At 38.5% G+C, this 19,094-nt stretch overlaps 1 protein-coding gene across 1 annotated transcript in view; it reads right to left on the bottom strand.

Annotated features, from left to right (window-relative positions):
* camta1b (calmodulin binding transcription activator 1b) overlaps positions 1-19,094 on the bottom strand; it is a gene marked incomplete at both ends in the record, with an annotated part of 276,422 nt that overhangs the window by 92,398 nt on the left and 164,930 nt on the right. The window contains one exon of the mRNA XM_081358127.1: positions 4,454-4,589. Coding sequence (XP_081214253.1) covers positions 4,454-4,589 — 136 coding nt within the window. The remainder of the gene's footprint in view (positions 1-4,453; positions 4,590-19,094) is intronic.

Genomic DNA, 19,094 nt, shown 5'->3' with positions numbered 1-19,094 from the left:
TAGCAGCCATTCTAATAGCCTTGATTTATTCCTGTTGGTTTAATCTGCGAGTCTCCAGGCGAATGGAACAACTTGCACGACGGATGCACATCTGTTACATCTTCAGTCTTATGGTATTCGGGTGGGGGTGTATGTGTGTGTCTATACGCACAACAGATGTGTGTGTACATTTAATCATAATGCGCACAACAGAGTCTTTATTTGCCAGACGACTTGGGCCGGTGGAATTAGTTTTCACGACAATACACACGCTACCTGTCAAAGCAAGACAAACTAAACTAAACTAAATAATAGGCTTAAATATCACAACTGATGAAAAAAACAAAAGCAAATGGCACAAAGCAAATCGGATTAAATAGAGCTATGGGTAGAACAGTTTGCTTCACTGCAGGAAAATTCCTCGAGACTGTGATACTAAAATATTCTTTCCCTCTGCAAATAACAAGTCGGTTCCTCACGGGTGAATCTCACAAAAAAACAAACACAAGTCTGGGGCGTATTGCAGCACAAAATAAAAATAAAGCAATAAATAAGTAATTATATGGAAAGAACCATTTTTGGACTGACATTTTCATGTTTAAGTTTTGATTGTGTTCTATGTAATTCATACACTCAATGTGAAAACTTTTAACTTCAATGTAAAACAATTTAAATACATATATGTATAAAATAATCAATTTAAAAAATTCATTATGGTACCCAAAAATTTCATTAAAACTCAATTTGGTGACTCTCTCTCTGGTCTCTCTCTCTCACTCACTCACACACACACGTTGGGTTTCCATGTTTTATGGGGAAATTCAGCGTGATTTCTGTATTACTATAATAATTACTATAATTTCGGACTGTATATTCTATCCCCTAACCCTACCCCTAAAACTATCCTTAACAGAAAATGTTATGCTATTTTAGATTTTCAAAAAACATTATTCTGTATGATTTATAAATGTAGGGGACATTTTGTCCCCATAACATAGGGAATACCAGGACCCCCCCCCCCACCCCCCACCCCCCACACACCCACACCCACACCCACACACTGATCCTATCCCCACTGGTTTCATTCGCAGCTCCATCATCATAGTTTCTTAGTGAAACTACCTAACTACTGCAATTATCCTCTCTGTCGCTGTGACTACCGCTCCCATGGCTACTGCCAGCATCGCTAGGTAACCAGGGACTCTGGTGGATGCTGGTAAATGGCTTAGTTCTTTATCAGAGCTAACAGAGCGAGTGGAGGGATGGAGAGAGTGTTTTAATGTGTGTTTGGTATCTAGAGGGCAGGAATGGCTTATGATGGAGAGCTCAGGGGCAGGTTTCTGTGCCTTTATAAGTGCTCTGGTGAACTGTTTCCCAACACTGCTGTTCAAGTACCTACTGTATGTTGTAAGTATGAGGTCAGAATTAGAAGTGGTGAGATAAAATGACGCAAATAATAAAAAGACAATAAATGAATAAAGAAAAGGTTTGATTCACAAATAAATGACTTCTGTGAGATCTTCTAATGAACTATTGTATCTTTTTTACCTATTTGTAAAAAACAAAAAACAGCCTATAAAAAAGTTATTTACTCATAAACCTTCAAACAAGTGTCTCCTGTGAGCCGGTTCTGTAATTGAATCAGTGAATCTTTGTTTACTGATTCATTAAAAATAAACAGCTCATACATTAGGAATAATTTGTTTGTACACATACATAAAAAAAGACTCGTGAGCTGATTCTTTTAAAGAACCAGCTCATAAGAATAATTGGTTCATACAAATGTCTTTTGTGAGCTGGTTCTATTAATGAACATTTGACTGGTTCAGTAGAAGAACCAGCTCATTAGGATCATTTGTTCTGAATTCTGCATGCTAAACTGATGGATGACAGTGTGAACTATGTAGAAGTTAGCCAATCATAACAAATTATATACAATATCCCGGAAATCAAGAAAGCGAGCGAGAGTGAAGCCCTGTTTCCACCTGTAATAAGATGTGTTTTCGATGATCCGATCACGAATGCTCAGCTAAGATGCATTACCGCTTATCATGCCTTTCCAATGCATCTTCTGTTACCACTTGCGTTCGGATTTCATTGTGACCCTCCCCTTTAATTTCGACACAATCTACAGTACATTACTTTCACTTTGGGCACACAAATACTATTAAATGAACGAACCCATGTAACGCAGCTTATATTAATATTATATAATATAATATAGAATAATAATACATTTTTGCAGGGTGGGATGTCTGTAATAGTCTTAAAGGGAGTGTAGTAAAAACATGTTGTTTAAATCCATGGGTCAGAGAAAGGGTGTAAAATGGATGTACAAAGCTATATTATGATTATTTTTGTCTAAGGAAAAAAGGAAAACATGCTACAAAATGAATAATATTTCCCATTTAAAAACGGCAGAGATGCCCTGCAGAGCCTTTTCATTTGAACTCTCTCTCTCTCTCTCAAGCCTTTGGGCATTTGTGTCATTGTTGCAGCCCAAAATCCCCATGAGTGTCTCGTAGAGACAAAATAAAACACATTTGAATCTGATTTAAGTCCTAATGTACGCTAATGTATCCTACTTCGCTTGATTGGATCCAGAAATAAGAAATGTGCTTATTGGTTGAACACACACACAAACGGCCTGAAATATGTGTATCCCAATATAATGTAAAATGCATATTTCCAAAAGGATGAATCTCTGGAAATAGTTCTGTTCTAGGATTTTACACCCTAATACATATAATTACACGGCCAGCAAACTGGAAAACAAACCAAAAGACTCGCCACCATTGCCCTTTCAGCCCGGTGCAGGTGAAACCGTCATCAGTCAGAATGTCGTTGTTCATTCAGACCTGCCGTCCCTCCAGACAAAAACATCTTGTATGATTATTGATTCAACATCAGCTGTCCACCCATTTTCTACCCTGTTTTCAACATGTCAAACAAATTTGGAGGAATGATCCGCATTGAAAAATGGCCCGAGGGATGTTCTATAGCAGAGTCTGCGATCGCCACCACACATAATGCTTTTCACAGACGGACAAATACACATTTCATGCCTGTCATATTTCCGCAGCTTGTGTTGAATCGTGTTAAACGCTTAAATAATTACATTTGCCTGGAAATTACGTTTTAAAGAGATAGTTCACCCAATAGAACATTCTTTTACTCATCTCCTTAAATCTTTGGAACGACATGAGGGTATTTTCACGCTGCTCTTTTCAAAATAACAAAAGCATACACCGACCAGCGGCATTCAAGCTCAAAAACAGACAAAAAGTTACCATAAAGAAGTCCATACAATTTGCTTAGAATTATTCATCAATAAGAGTCTGTGTGCTGGTTCTCTTAATGAATCAGTGACTCATTTTGGATGTGTATTTTAGAAGCATTACATGTGCCTGGAAAATACATTTTAAAGGGAATGACTTCACTTAAAATGATCATTCTGTTATGTTTATGCACCCTTATGTCGTTCCAAACATTTAATGCAACATTAATTACAAAGTCGAACAGGCTAACATTTACACATATTCAAGCTTGGCATGTTATGACAAAGATCATTGGTTCTTGCATGCCATAATGATTTGGGACGACTTCAGAAGATCTGAATATAGCGCACACCTGTATGGACCAGTTATGTGATGCTTTAATTGTCCCGTGTTTTTAGTTTGATATCTGCAGTACCCATTAACTCTAGCTGTATAGAAATTAAATCAGCTAAACATTTCATTTTGTGTTTCATAGTCACAGTGGTTAATAAACAATGACAGAATCGTAATATTTGGAAGATCCATCCCTTTAAAGCCTACACATGTCTTCACAATGTCTATCAGCAATGTTTATGCGTTAAACGTTGCCTCCGTCTCATAAAGCCGAGTAAGATCAGTGCGCGCGGCTCAGGTGAACGACTCGTGTAGGTAGAGCATCAGAGGAGACGCGCGGCTGCACTCATCCGTAGGTTCGTTCTATCACCGCGCTAAATCGGCAATGTGCTGACATTTCTCTTCATTAGAGGCAGTGAGCGGGAACGCGGGGACCGGAGACATGCTTCATTACGGTTCTTCATTTAAAGGGGCCATGCCTGAGCTGACACATTAGAGTCATCCGCACTGGGACGGCCAGCGGTGCGACGGGAGGGCTGTTTTCAAGAGGGCTTCAGATCTTAGAAAGGTCATGTAAAATGGACAAACACACACAAACACATCCTCGCTCAAGCAAGATCAATGATTAAACCATGAAATTAGCCAGACAAAAAATAACAGACAGCAGTTTTCTCTTCAATGTTTGGAAAACCTGTTCGAAACAATCATATTTCCAATCTATTTGGTGACACCAATGTCAAATGCACACAAATCCTCCAAATCTGACATATAAACGGGTTAGTCACATAGTTTGATCGTGCATTGGTGAGGTTTCCCGCTGTGGAGAGATCGTATCACGTTTCTAATAGCGAACAGCCTCTCACCTCGACTCCCTGGACTTTGAGCTTCATGTGATCCTCCCGCGTGGTTTTCCCATCTTTCCTCTTCTTCCAGCAGTAGCCATCTTTTCTGTACTTCACCTTCTTCCTGTTGTAGAGGATCATAGACCCATTCTGTGGCCTGAGACAGAGAAAAAGAGAGAGTTTTAATGACACTGCCACAGAATAAGAAGGATTGAAAGGCTCTGAGGGATAAACACACGTGTACTATTATATAATGTAGTCGAAATTTAAAAACTGTTTTGTAAACCGAAAAGTATACAAAAGAGGAAAAAAAAATAAATGAAATTATGGTTTTGAAAGACTGAGAAAGAAAGACACTTAGGGCCAGGTTTACTAAACAGGGTAAATTAGCATGAAAGCACAATTCCATAAAAGTGCCGATGGGAGTGGAAAGTTCTGCTCGTGATCTACTGACGACACGCAAAATAAAGAACACAGACGCAGTCAGATCATTTCCATAAATACCAACACAATCTACCAAGAGCAGCACAAATTAGCATCTGGTTTAAGACATGCTTTTTTCTGGGTGTAAATACCAGTAAATTGACTATAGTGCAAACCTAAAAGTAAATCCAGGGCTGAAAAACACTGATTGCTATACATTTCGGTAAGTTGTACTGTCTCTTTCAACATACATGTTCATTGAAGTTTATTATAACAAGTAGAGATGATCGGTTCACGTGCCGCTTGAGGCACTACAGCGTTCTGTCACGTCACATTTACAAGCGGCAAAATGGTATTTATTGTTTGAATTTTGTAATAAAATTGACAGAAATCTGAGAGGTGAGAATTTGTTTCATATCAAAAGTACCCTGCTCTGTCTTTTCTGTCGGTGTCAGTGTCCTCTTTGCTTTGTGATTTTGGTAACACTTTACAATAAGGTTCATTTGTTAACCACATTAGTTAACATTACCTAATAATGAACTGCACTTACACAGCATTTGTTCACCTTTGTTAATGTTAATTTCAACATTTACTAATACTTTACTAAAATCTTGTTAACACTAGTTAATGCACTGTGAACTAACATGAACAAACAATGAACAGCTTTATTTTTATTAACTAACATTAACAAAGATTAACAAAAACAGTAATAAATGTATTGCTTATTGTTAGTTCATGTTAGGTAATACATTAATTAATGTTTAATAAAGGAACCTTATTGTAAAGTGTTACCGTGATTTTTCTCTGCGTGAGAAAATGGATGTGTGTGAAAAGTGTCAATTGCGTGAGTCTCAAGCTGAATGCGTGAGAGTTGGCAGCCCTGAGTAAATCACCTTGCATAATTCATTTCAATACTCTCCTCCTATAAATGTTGCGTCTGAAAGGGAAAGTCCTACAAATGCATAGGCAATAAGAACAGACACAAAAATAACCCTGTCCACGCCTTTTAAGTGCTAATCCTGACAGAATTTTTTAAATGACAAAAAAGGGTGAATCAGGAATCAAAATTAGTTTTATTACTAAAACAATAATAATAATACAAAAATAGAAATGTGCTTGAAATTCTATACATAAATATGTATAATAATCAAATAATACAGAATAATATGTTGTGTTTTCATGTTTTATGGGGACTTTCCATAGACGTAATAATTCTATTCCCTAACACTAAACCTACCCATCACAGAAAACTTTCTGCATTTTTACGTTTTCAAAAAAACATCACTTAGTATGATTTATTAGCAGTTTTCCTCATGGGTTAGTAGCACAGGTAATATGATGCAATCTGAAATAAAAGCACACAGCATTCAGAGTATACCAACCTCCTTCAGTTTATATACTCATGGAAGGATTTCCCCCCAAATTATTCATAATTCCACCAATAATAAAACACTTTAACACACCAATGACTTGAGCCTCTATCGCTCAGAGCTGATGTGTGGAACGAACAGCTCATTATTATCATAACCGTATCAGAGATGGAGTAAAACACGTTAGCTTGACGGAGTGCTTTCCAGACCGCAGCGGTGCAGGATTAATATCACATCGAGGGCCTTTATGTGGCCCGTCCGTTCCCATTTATACTGGAGGTTTATTGCCAGCTCTGCATTTGTAGAGAATTCCTCTCTGGCCACTTCTTGGTTTGACACAGAAACAATCGGTCTTGGGACTGTATTTAAAGGGAATTGGTTTGATGACTCTTTAAAGGTTGTGTTATATGCATTGGCTGGTTCTGCTCATTTTTCACAGGTGACGAACAATGCCATGGGAACGCTTCTTGGGTGTTGTTTGCCAAAACCAATGAAGAAGGCTGAAGTGCCCTGCCAGAACGTGCAATGCTGTTTATGGGAGAGACGCTTTTTATCTTTGATCTGTAGTTAGTTTTGGGATTTTTTTTTTCTCTCCGTAAAATACTAACACAGGAACAGGAAATCAGAATAAGCAACATACAAAACTGCATTTCCTGTAACAGATATGGAACATTTGTGATATATACAGCATATAAGAACACAAACAAAAAGAAAGAAAATAAATAAGAAACTTACTCAAGTACTGAGTAATATTAATTAACTACATTAAGGCTACTTAATATAGAATTACAGTTATAGTCAGGGTTTGGTTTAGGGTTAGTTACTTGTAATTATGCATCATTTACTGTTATTACTATAGTAAGTACAGGTAGTGTGTCACTGATTTTTTTTTTGTTGCATTGTGACATTTTCAGTGAAGCCTCAATTTACTCCCAAATTTCCATTACCATAAATATACAATATGAAAACAATTACTTAATTAATGATAATTAAATAAATGAATAAATAAAAACATTGAAAAACAAAATGTGAAATTGTGCTTAATTCTCATCAAAATAATATAGCAAAAAGGTCCCAAAAATCTTTTTCTTGTCTTTAAATAAATATATAATTACTTTTTTACTTTTGATTTTGTTGTGAAATATGACCTGCAAATGTTTTCATGAGATCCCTCCTTACAGTGAGCGAGAATAATTTCTCTTAGAAGTGGAAATTCAAAGAAACATGTTTCCCCATTAAGACAAAGGTGAGCATTTTGTATCGAACGCTTCTCAGAATGCTTAATATTTTAACAGGACTATTTATCGTGAGTGCGTTCAAGCCATTTGCTCGGCTCCTTTTCCTCGGGACCTTTGGGTAAGCCATTTTCTTTTTTAATTGAAGGCAGTTTGTTCCAGAAAAAAATGAAGCACTTTAGCAGGGGAATGCGAGGTGGGCCCGGAGCAGATTTGCGAAAAGCAGCCAGAACAAGAGTCTCTCTCCTTCTCTGTGTGTACTTAGGCGATCCAATTAATCTTATCAGAATTATACATATTTATACATGGAGAGCAGGGCAAAAGGAACGCGAACTGTTCCGTTATCACATTTGGATGACAGGACGCCTCTTCTGTTTCAGAGACTTAATGTACCAGACAGAAATGGAAAATATAGGCAGGGAAGAAATGTTCTTAAAGGGATGTGGTTGGGAATACTGTCTTATTCAAAGGGCGGTTTATGTTTGATTAAACATAGGCAGTCGATACAACCGTGTAGGACTTCAGCAGAGCTTTAGATATGTGTATAATGAATAATAAATGGGATTGTAATGCTTTAGAACGTATTCATAATAAATCAAATCTGTAGTAGTCGCACTTGAGTGCCGACATGCTTTAGAAGGATATTATAATGCAATCGTGGAATAACTTTACGGCCACCCTAATTCATAGCAGGTGCATTTTTTTTAAAGACACCAATTATAATACAATATCAAAGAGCGAAATCGCAAAGCTACACATACAGACACCGCATTCTGGCAATGTGTTAGATTTTCCTCATAGCAACCTGGGAAACGTTCAGGATAGTTAGAAATTCTCTTCTCGCCACAGGTTTCTAAATTATTCATTTTTACTCAGTTCATTTTACACATAAATAAGGCGTCTGTGCTGTGGTGGTGAGAGAGCTTTCCGATGAAAGTCGTATACACCCGAAAGACACTGTGGAACTAGCAACATAATTATAACGGTAAAAGAGAGAAGCAAGACACAACACTTCAGTTATGAATAAGCCAAATGTTCACAGATTTGCGCAAGTGATCTCCTGAGAAAACAAAGATTATATACAGATGAAAACATGCAGATATTGATGCCGCGTTGCAGCAGTAAGAGCATGTTAGAGCAATTATCTTAAAGGGTTATTTCACCCAAAAATGAGTTATTTCACCCACATTTACTATCCTCATGTTGTTCCAAACCCACAAGACTTTCGTTCATCTTCGGAAAACAAATGAAGGTCTTTTTGATGAAATCTGAGAGCTTTCTGTCCCTCCATTGACAGCTATGCAACTACCACTTTGACGCTTCAAAAAAGTTCATAAATAGATCGTAAAACTATCCAAAGTCCAAATTTTGATGATGAACAGATTTAATTTAGACTTTTATTTAAAAAGTCCACACACTTTATGGAGGGACAGAAAGCTCTCAGATTTCATCAGAAAGATCTTAATTTGTGTTCCGAAGATGAGTGAAAGTCTTACGGGTTTGGAACGACATGATAATGAGTAATGACAGAATTTTCATTTTTGGGTGAACTAACCCTTTAAGTCTTGGCAATCATGAATAAAAAATGAGTCAAAATGAGAAAAAAAAGAGAACCCCCCCCCCACCACACTAGAAATTAAGGGCCATGTTAAATGCATAGCACTGTAGTACAGATTTTGAACATTAAGGGCCCTATCTTGCACCCAGCGCAATTGACTTTGTACACCGACGCATGTATCATTCCTATTTTGCACCCAACGCACAGCGGACTTTTCCCTCCACAGACGCACGTCGGTAAATTAGGGAATGAACTTGCACTCTGGGGGCGGTGCAGCGAAAAGAGGAGGCGTGTTCCGGCGCAAACGTTCCCTGGTGCTATTTTGCAGTTCCAGAAAACAATTCCGCCACAGACAAGGAAAAATCTAGTCTAAAGTCAGTGGCGCATTATTCAGATGCTATTTTAAGGGCGCATGCTTGGCCATAATGTAGCGTGTGCACAACGCACATACACTTTGCTTCTCTCATCTACATAGACAGAGCAGTTGCCATTTTTGCAAACCATACATAATTACAAGGAAAAATATTCCACACAAGGGAAATCATTGTGGTGTCCATGAAGATGTGAAAAAATAGGCATAAATCTAGCTTACACATTTACCCAAATTATTATACGCCTGTTTAACCGAAGCTAATTTGGGTGTGTTTCTCCATCCCCATACAATGTCACTTCTCTGTGTTTTACGGCCCTGACGAGAACGTCGGTCTCCTCGGCTGTGAACCGCTCCTGGCGTGTGTCTGGCAAATCCGCCGTTATAATAGCAATCTGCCATGGAACAAGCGCGTCTGCTTTTAAAGGGAATGTGAGATGATGCTCTGATTGGTTTATTTGACGTTACGTCCAAACCACACCTACAGTATGAGTAATGAAGCTACTTCAGACCAACCCATTTTAGATTTGCGTCGGGCGCAAGAGTCATTTATCCCGCCGGTATAATAGCAACAGCGCCCGAGATTCACCCACAAAGTTACTTGCGTTTTGCGTTTGATACTTGAGCTTCAGATCGCTAAAATAGGGCCCTAAATATGCTCTGTTGTATATTCCACATTTTAGCAAATGTAGTAGGTCCATGTATAAGTAGAAACATATACTACAGAAATAGTACAAGCACTTTAGTGCTAGTATAGTAGTATTTTTGTTTTATTTATTGGCCTTTTAACTAGATTTGGCCATGTATGGAATAGCTTACTACCAAATGAACAAGGCCAAATATAGGTCCACAAATAAAATAAATAAGTGTAACTGTTACAGACACACACATACACAAAAGAGACCCAAATCAAGCCTTATCTAAACATCAAAACGCTCGACTCGACCATCAGGGCATCAGATGCCTGTTAACAGACAGCAGCTCCTGGTGTGTGTACAGTCACGCTGGCATTTAGCCACCTAAAGGACTGGTATTCCATATGGCGCAGGAGCTGATCTGTTTATCCTTGCAGGAGTCCTGCCTCCATCCGCCTGTTTTCATATCTCCTCACCTTGCCTGTTGATTTAATAAGCGATAACAGAGGTGGCAGGCGGTAACAAATCACCCCCCTTGTATTTTTCCACCTGCCCACCTCTCAATGTCAGCAATCACACTCATCAATCAATCACCTCATTACAATGGTGACAGGACTGCGCCACACACCGAACGCCAAAACACATGTGGACGAGCACATGCCCATAATTGTGGGTCTGATTGAACAGAATTTGATTTCTGCTGTCTGAGGGGGTGTTGAGGGTTTTTCTGGAGACAAGATTCCATCAGTGTTCAAGCGTCTTATCAAAATGCGGTGCTAATCGCAGCGGTTTTGAAACTGAACGTTTGCGTTTAAAATTTTTAATGCTGAATTTGAATTGAGCTAACAAACAGGATGCAATTTGGATTTGAATGTAAAGAAGTACAATTAAAGACAATTAAAAGATATATATATATCACACATTTAATAAATGAACTCTTTTGGACCAGGGTAGAAGAACACTTAATTTCCCAGAATGCATCACCTGTGTTGAATTCCAGTTCAACTTCCTTTTTTGTGTGGCCAATTAAAATTCTAATTCAAAATACTGCCGCAAGATTAAGAAAGAGGGACAGAATTATGTTACACTTTATTTTACAGTGTTATTGTTACATATTTTACATGTACTTATGTAATAAAAGCAAATTGTGCATAATTACATGCAACTAACCCTAAACCCTAACCCTAATTAAATACTAAGTACATGTTGTTAATTACTATTACTTAGCACTTAAATGTATAATTACACTGTAACAAGGGCACCTTAAAACAAAGTGTAACCCATAATTACCCCGATTTTAGCATCTCTTCATTGGTTACCAGTCAGCTATCGGATTGATTTCAAGGCCCTACTATTCATTTTTTAAAGTTTTAACTGCTCTAGCACCCTCATATCAATCAGATCTTGTTATTCTACACATGCCAGTAAAGAATTTGAGACCTGCTGATAAACTTCTACACCAGGTATGACGGTTCCAACTGAAGCGAAAAGGTAATCGTGCCTTTTCGATAGCCAGACCCAGATTATGAAATAACCTATATCGCTTCCCATCCGTTCTGCCCCCAATCTGAATGCTTTTAAATAGCTTTGAAGAAGCACTTTTACATCCTGGCTGTTGAGTCTGATCCCGGAGAGAACTTAATTTTGGTCTTTTGTTTAGTCCTGTTTTAATGCGTCACGCATTGGTTTCATGCTTGTATTGTCCAGCACTTTGAGCTGCACTTGTTGTAGCAGAAATGTGTTTTAAAAAAATAAACTAAAAATAAACTCAAACACTCATGAAATAAAATGTTTAAATTCTGAATTTTGCACAGTTGTGTGATGGTCAACATAAAATGATGTTCACATTCCCCTTCCCAAATGTGATGTGATCTATCCTCATTTGACAATGTTAACCGACAAAAAAATACTATTTTAGCTACAGGAAAAGACTAGATTATGTATTGCAATTATGAATTGTGCCCAGTAAGATCAGGAATTAGAGCACATATGCTCAATTTTAAATGTCATGTTGACTGTAAAGTTACATCTGGAACCAAGAACAATTCATAGCACTGCGTCACACTGTATAGTCTCCACTATGTCCTATCGCACAGTTTTGGATATGAGTTTGATCCTATTTTCATGCTTAGCATTACAGAACGCTGATCACATGAACCTTGAGCTTCATCCAGTTTGGTTCCTCTGTCTTGGTCTGGCTAAAACAGACGGGGATCAGGACAGTGATGGGTGCAGGGTTTCGTCTACGTCAGATTGCCTCCAAACAAGAAAACTGATGTCCCTACATGGCTTATCGAAACAGCGGACCCCGAGGATGGCTTGAAAGGGTATAAATAAAGGCCTGTCTGTCTTCACCAGCCCACAAGTGGATTAGAAATTGGGTGTTTGTTTGTAAGTCTGGTGGGGCTGGTGGGATAAGGAGAGGGTCGAGTCTGTTGCCTTATCTCCAAAAAGCAGAGAGCACTAGGCTGCCCGGGATCAATAAGGCGACCACAGGCAACAAGCTTTAACCTTAAAATGCACAGCGCCCCCAGACCGAGCAACCCCAGCGTGCATTTGGTCAGGGTGATTTTTCCAAAGGGCATGGAAAGGCCACAGCATTCATGGCTGAATAATTGCATACAGGAGTTGCTGCATAGGATGAGCTTCCCGATCGTCTCGTTTTCAGGCTTTCCCTCTGGGGGTTGGAGGTTATCAATGGTAGTGGCATTTGGAGCTGTGGTGTGAACAGTAATGGAAAGACGCCGCTAAGTTTCGGCCCTCGGGGAAAATCGCATTGAGGCTTCTGCATTGTGTTAACTGGATGAGTGTGAAAAGGGTAAAGCCACGGAAGCTATTAAACCTAATTAAATCATTACCAGAAACATTACGCCGCTTATGTTAGAGATGTTTTTAAACTGTTTTCTTTGCCCTCGGGTCCCAACATACTCTATTTATGACCCCTCCCCCCTCCCCCAAAGAAAAAAACACACGCCCAACAGTGAGGTAAACAAGATTTGCACTTACAGAAGGAAACAGCAGTGCTTGCATGGCAGCAAAATAAGCATGTTAAAGTTAAGGCCGCATTAGAGCTGCTTTACTGTTGACACCAGGGATGTGCAAAATTCAGAACTGGCTCACTAGCAATTCATGAGTGTGAATTTTAATTGGCCACGACACACAGGAAGATGAATTTGAATTTGAATAAGAGGAATAGGAATTTATCTAGAAAAAGTCAAGACAAGACAAACAGACAGGCAGATAGACAGATAGATATACAGATAGATAGATAGATAGATAGATAGATAGATAGATAGATAGATAGATAGATAGATAGATAGATAGATAGATAGATAGATAGATAGATAGATAGATAGATAGATAGACAAGATAGATCACACAGTTCACAAACATCTCACACAGTTGACACTGGCATTGTTGAAAAAAATAGAGACACAAGACACCTAGAACATTGTCACAATCTGACCACACAAACCTGCACAGGACCAAGAGATAGGAGAAAGAGCGAGTAAGACACATGGTGTGTTTTCCTGCATGTTATCTGCTGTGGAAGGGACAGTATGCGGTGGGCTTCTACATGAGGTTAATTAAGTTATTGAAGTGCAGGACTCCTCATGAATATATCAGCATGGAGGCTGTGGACTATCTTGTCAGGGACCTGGGCTGCAACCTTTCCATGATTCCACACACACACACACACACACACACACACACACACACACACACACACACACACACACACACACACACACACACACACACACACACACACACACACACACACACACACACACACACACACACACACACACACACACACACACACACACACACACACACACACACACACACACACACACACACACACACACACACACTCTCTCTCTCTCTCTCTCTCTCTCTCTCTCTCACACACACAGACACACACACACACGACGCTTCACCCCCTCCTCAATCTCTCAGCCAGCTCCACACCCACAGGGAGTCAAAATCATTTTCACCAGACCGCAGGGTATTACAAAAAGGCAGCGTGGGAAGCACGGCGACGGCGTCTTTGAAAAGGAGCAGATCTCCGCTCTGTTGTTATAGAGGCAGCTTCCTCATGTCCTGACGAAGTGTCCTTGCACTGTGATGCGCAAATACCGAAGAGGAACGTGCCTTCAAAAATCAATCAAAATCAACACATGCTTCAAAGCAGCTCGATCAAGTGCTTCCCTGCTGAACCACTGCATTAGAGCTGGGAGACACTGCCTGAAACAATAAGCTGTTTTCGATTATAGTTTCTATCACAGTTGGGCCAAATGCAACCAAATTATAGGAAATGCGCCTTACAATCACTGTACTTTTAGAGAGGAAAACAAAAACTGGAACTGACCATTCTCTAACCCCGTCTATCTTAGTTACTGTTGCTAACTCTGTCAAACTTTCAGTTATTTGTTCACTGGCAAAAAACAGAGAGAAGCGATCAGAATGAGTGAATTATCTTAGCAAATTATTAAATAAAAATCTTGATTGACAGTGCAGTTGTATCTAGAATTTTCTAGTTGCTTTAAAGGTGTCCAGTTTGTCATGCCTTAGAATCAGAGCAAACAAAACAAAACAAAACAAAACAAAACAAAACAAAACAAAACAAAACATGATTTACTTAAGTTTGTACTTAAATGTATTATAAATTTCTGAAAAAAATTAGAAGTAACTACACCACAAGTACAATGAATAAATACAAATAAATACAAAAAGCATGCTTTCAGTGTCCTTAAACCTTAGAAACAAGTACATTTGTTAGCAAATTTAATAAATTAAATAAGTGACTCCACAAAAGTATTAAAGGTGCTCTAAGCGATGTCACACGTTTTTTAGGCCAAAACATCTTTTGTCACATACAGTAAACATCTCCTCACTATCCGTTAGCTGCCTGTCCCCTGAACACACTGTAAAAAAACCAGATCTCTGTAGACAGCCCAGTCTCCACAAACGGCAAGAAAAACAAACTAGCCCAGCCTGGACCACAAAACATAACAAACAGTGTTCCAGCCAATAACCAGCAAGAATGATGTCGGGGTGGGGGTTGGGGGGTTTGTGCACGTGCACATGAAGGGGGGTGTGGGGAGTGGAGGAGAGAGAAGCATGAAGAGGGAAGTTAGCTAGAGGAGAGATGTCCTAGACAACGACAACGAGTAATGGTAAAAATGTATATTCTTGAGAATTTTGATATGGCCGACACGACCAAAGAGACGACGTTCCGATGAACATAACAAAGAAGAGGGAAAAGGAGAAGGAACGCGCGAAGTCCTGAATTTACATTGAAAAAGCGTTCAGAAGGTGGCAAGAACTCCGCCGGCAGAAGAGCTTCCAATTCGACATTCAGGTGGCTCTGTTTTTGCTGGACAGGAGGGTAAATCCAGTTTGTTTTTTCTAAATGGTTCATGACTGTTTCAGGAAGCACAGAAGGGGGAGGGAGGGGACGGGATGAGGAGGAGGGAGGGTCGAGCTAGCCTCGGTTTTGTTTGACAATACTTTGAACGTCAACAAGAAGTGACGTCACCCAACATCACTTAGAGCACCTTTAATTATTTTTGAATGACATTAAATAAAATATTGAGAGGTCTGAAAACAGTTTCTTATTCTCTAAGCTTATATAAAACGTCCTTATATTTTCATTACATTTTGAATCACTTTTCTGCAAAAATGTTGTATATTCCTATATGCTCCTATAGTATAGTATATTATTTATATACATATATTCCTATAGTATTACTATAAACCGTATATAATTTGCTTATTTTTCCCGCATTTATACTGCATTATCTGTCAGTAACACCCCCCCCCCCCCATCCTATCATTTATATGACATTTCTCAAGACTTGATGGTGCCAACTTGACATGTAGCTATTTATCTGGCTCTGACCCTTTTTAAACCGGGTCTAAATAAAGTACAGTACACTCGCTGCTGGTTAGCACGCCTTCACCTTGTCTCCGTCCATTCTCATTCCCGTCTCATCTCAGTCTCACACCTCTGTAATTTCATATCCATCATTAAAAGGCTGTGGGATAGCAAGGCTCCGCCGGTGGGCCCGGCTATAAAAAGCATTCCACAGACGAGTACCTTGCCTTCCATTTCCATCTCTGTTGTAAATTGCCAATTTCTGTAGGCTTGACAACATTGTTCTCACGACAAAGAGTGAGGTGAAGACAGCAGCTTATTAACCTAGACTCAGATGCGCCCACTGTTCAGGTTAATAACCGCAAAGCGAAGCGTCCGTGGCCTGTGGGGAGGGAGCGTGCTGAGAGACCGCCGCTGAAGATCATGCGAGAGACAGGCGCTAGAGCAAGAGAGCTGATTGCAGGAAGATTAGATTCATCTTTTCAAATGATATGAGAGGCGTTGGATGTATTTTTTTTTAGGTTTCATCCCTCTCAGCTCTCTCTCTCTCTCTCTCTCTTCACGGCTGTGTTTCCATGTGTCTGTGTTGTGACATGCAGCTCGTACAGTGGCCTCAAAATGTGTTCGGACACTTAAAATCAACACAAAACAGCATCCGCAGACCATTTAACTTCCATTATGTGATGCACTTCAGTAAAAAGATAAGGTTGGGATTTTATTTTATGCATCGGAAAGGGACTGAATTGTGAAAAATGGGCATTATATACGAGAATGGAGCCAGAGCAAGGCCTATAATACCAGGAGAAATCTAAAGCAATGACATTCAGACATTTTTAAGTGTGACTTAAGCGTCCAAATACTATTGGGGCCTCTGTATGTACTTTCCACTCTTCTTCATAATACTCTTTTAATATTCTTTCTGTCCATCCTCTTGACACTGATGGCTCTCCACTGAGAGGAGCAGAAATAAAAAGAAAAAAGACAGAGAGAAAGAGAGAAAGAGAGAGAGGAGGGTGTGCGCTGTGGCTTTAGTCATTCTAGTGTCTCATATTGTTCCCATCAATAAATTGGAATGGATTGGCTGTCCTTTATCCATGTGGAGACGTGGTGGGCAGGACTGTTCTGTCACTGCAGCCCATTGACCCATTCTGTACATCCTACACTAGACACACACACACACACCTCATATGACGCACACCAGCATCTGGGAACTGATGCTGACCCGACTCGAACAGTCAAGGAGAAATACTGTACTCAAGAAAATAACAGACAGAAAGAGGCAAAACAAAAAGAGAAGAGGAAAGGACAGAAATGACAATGACTGAAAAAGGCAAAATGAGTAGAGATCAACACATTTTTACAGGGCTTCTGCAGGTTTTATGAAGGTACATTTAAGACTTTTTAAAGACCTTTTTAAGACCAAGTAAAGAAATCTTAAGGAATAAATGGAAATATGTTTTCTAAATGTAAATATTATTATTGCATTTATGCAAAGCTTCTTTACGATTTAATTGATTGTTTTGTTTCGGGCTACTGTGCATCTAACGGCTCAACTTAAAATTCTTGATTGAATGACTGCAACATAAAATGTTAAGAAATATATACAAACAATAGGTTAAATCTCTCTCAACTAGAGGGTCGCAACACCAGGCATGTGATTGGCTAAGGACAAAAAAGCAGGAAAATATACTAAGACCCCCAACAACCCCCCCCCCCTCCATCCCCCCGCCCTGCCGATCAAACTGGTGGCGGATCTATACGGATAGTAAAGCAAGACCCATAACAACTTATTTGAACAAAAAATATATTTTAATTTATTTTACAGCTAGTTGTGCAACATGCAACTTTTTTTGTACAGTATGACAAATGACAACTTATTTGGTGGATGCGTCGCAGTGGAAATCAAAGCCAAGCGTCTAATCCACTGCGCCTAGTAATTACTATACTATAGTAATAGTATAGTATAATAATAGTAGTAATAATAATTATAACAACAATGACAAGTGTCTAATCCACGCCATCAACAGTGCGCCATCAACAGTGCGCCATCAACAATTTAAAATAATTTAAAATAATTGGATTTCCATTTTTTAGACTATACTTTAAATTATCATTTTTTTTCTGTGATGCAAAGCTGAATTTTCAGGATCATTTCTCCAGTCCTTTAGAAATCATTCTAATATGATGATTCATTAGCAAAGTTGGAAACAGTTCTGCTGCTTAATATTTTTTAATATTCTGTGATACTTTTAGGATACTTTGATGAATAAAAAGTTATAAAATTAAAATAAAAATAAAAAAATAGAAATCTTTTGTAACAACAATCTACACTACTGGTCAGTAATTTGGGTTCAGTAATTTTTTTCTTTCTTTTTTGAAATAAATCAATACTTTTATTCAGCAAGGATGTGTTAAATTGATAAAAAGTGATAGTAAAGAAGATTTATATTAGGAAATATTTGGATAAATGAATAAATGCAGTTCTTTTTAACCTTTTATTCATCAAATATTTTAGGCAGCAGAACTGTTTCCAACACTCATAATAAATCAGAATATTAGAATGATTTCTAAAGGATTATGTGATAGACCGGATGTCACAAGCTGAAGACTGGAGTAATGATCCTGAAAATTCAGCTTTGCTTCACAGAAATAAATTATAATTTAAAGTATAATAAATTGAAAACCAATTATTTTAAATTGTAATAATATATCACAATAAATAAAAAAAATCTGTATTTTTGATCAAATAAATGCAGGCATGATGAGCCGAAGAAACTTCTTTCAAAATAGTAATGTTTCCAAACTTTTGGCCTGTACTGTATTCCCCCCAAAACTGCACAACTGTAGAGTAAAACATTAATAAAAAAGTGATAATAAAAAATGTGTCTTAAAACTGACATGATTGTAACAAAATCACACAGTATGGAGAACTCGGAACAACTGCTAACATTAAGTTTAAGGTAAAAATAACTGCCATGAATTTATAGTATCTTACTCCTATGCAATTAGATAAACTGTTAATTCACTACATCACTTTACCTCTGTCTTTATCCCCTTTTATCCTCTTCTTTTTGGCACTGTATCTATCGCAGACTATAATGCTCATTTATAATGTGTCATGTAAATTCGGCCATCCGTCACAATCAGGAAACTTTCACCGCGTCTAGAAACTGGCGCGAGCTGCCAG

Source organism: Scardinius erythrophthalmus (assembly GCF_964197995.2).
Source record: "Scardinius erythrophthalmus genome assembly, chromosome: 25".
In the NCBI taxonomy this organism is placed as follows: Eukaryota; Metazoa; Chordata; class Actinopteri; order Cypriniformes; family Leuciscidae; genus Scardinius; species Scardinius erythrophthalmus.
Note: the sequence above shows the minus strand (reverse complement) of the source record. Positions and strands in the feature narration are given on the sequence as shown.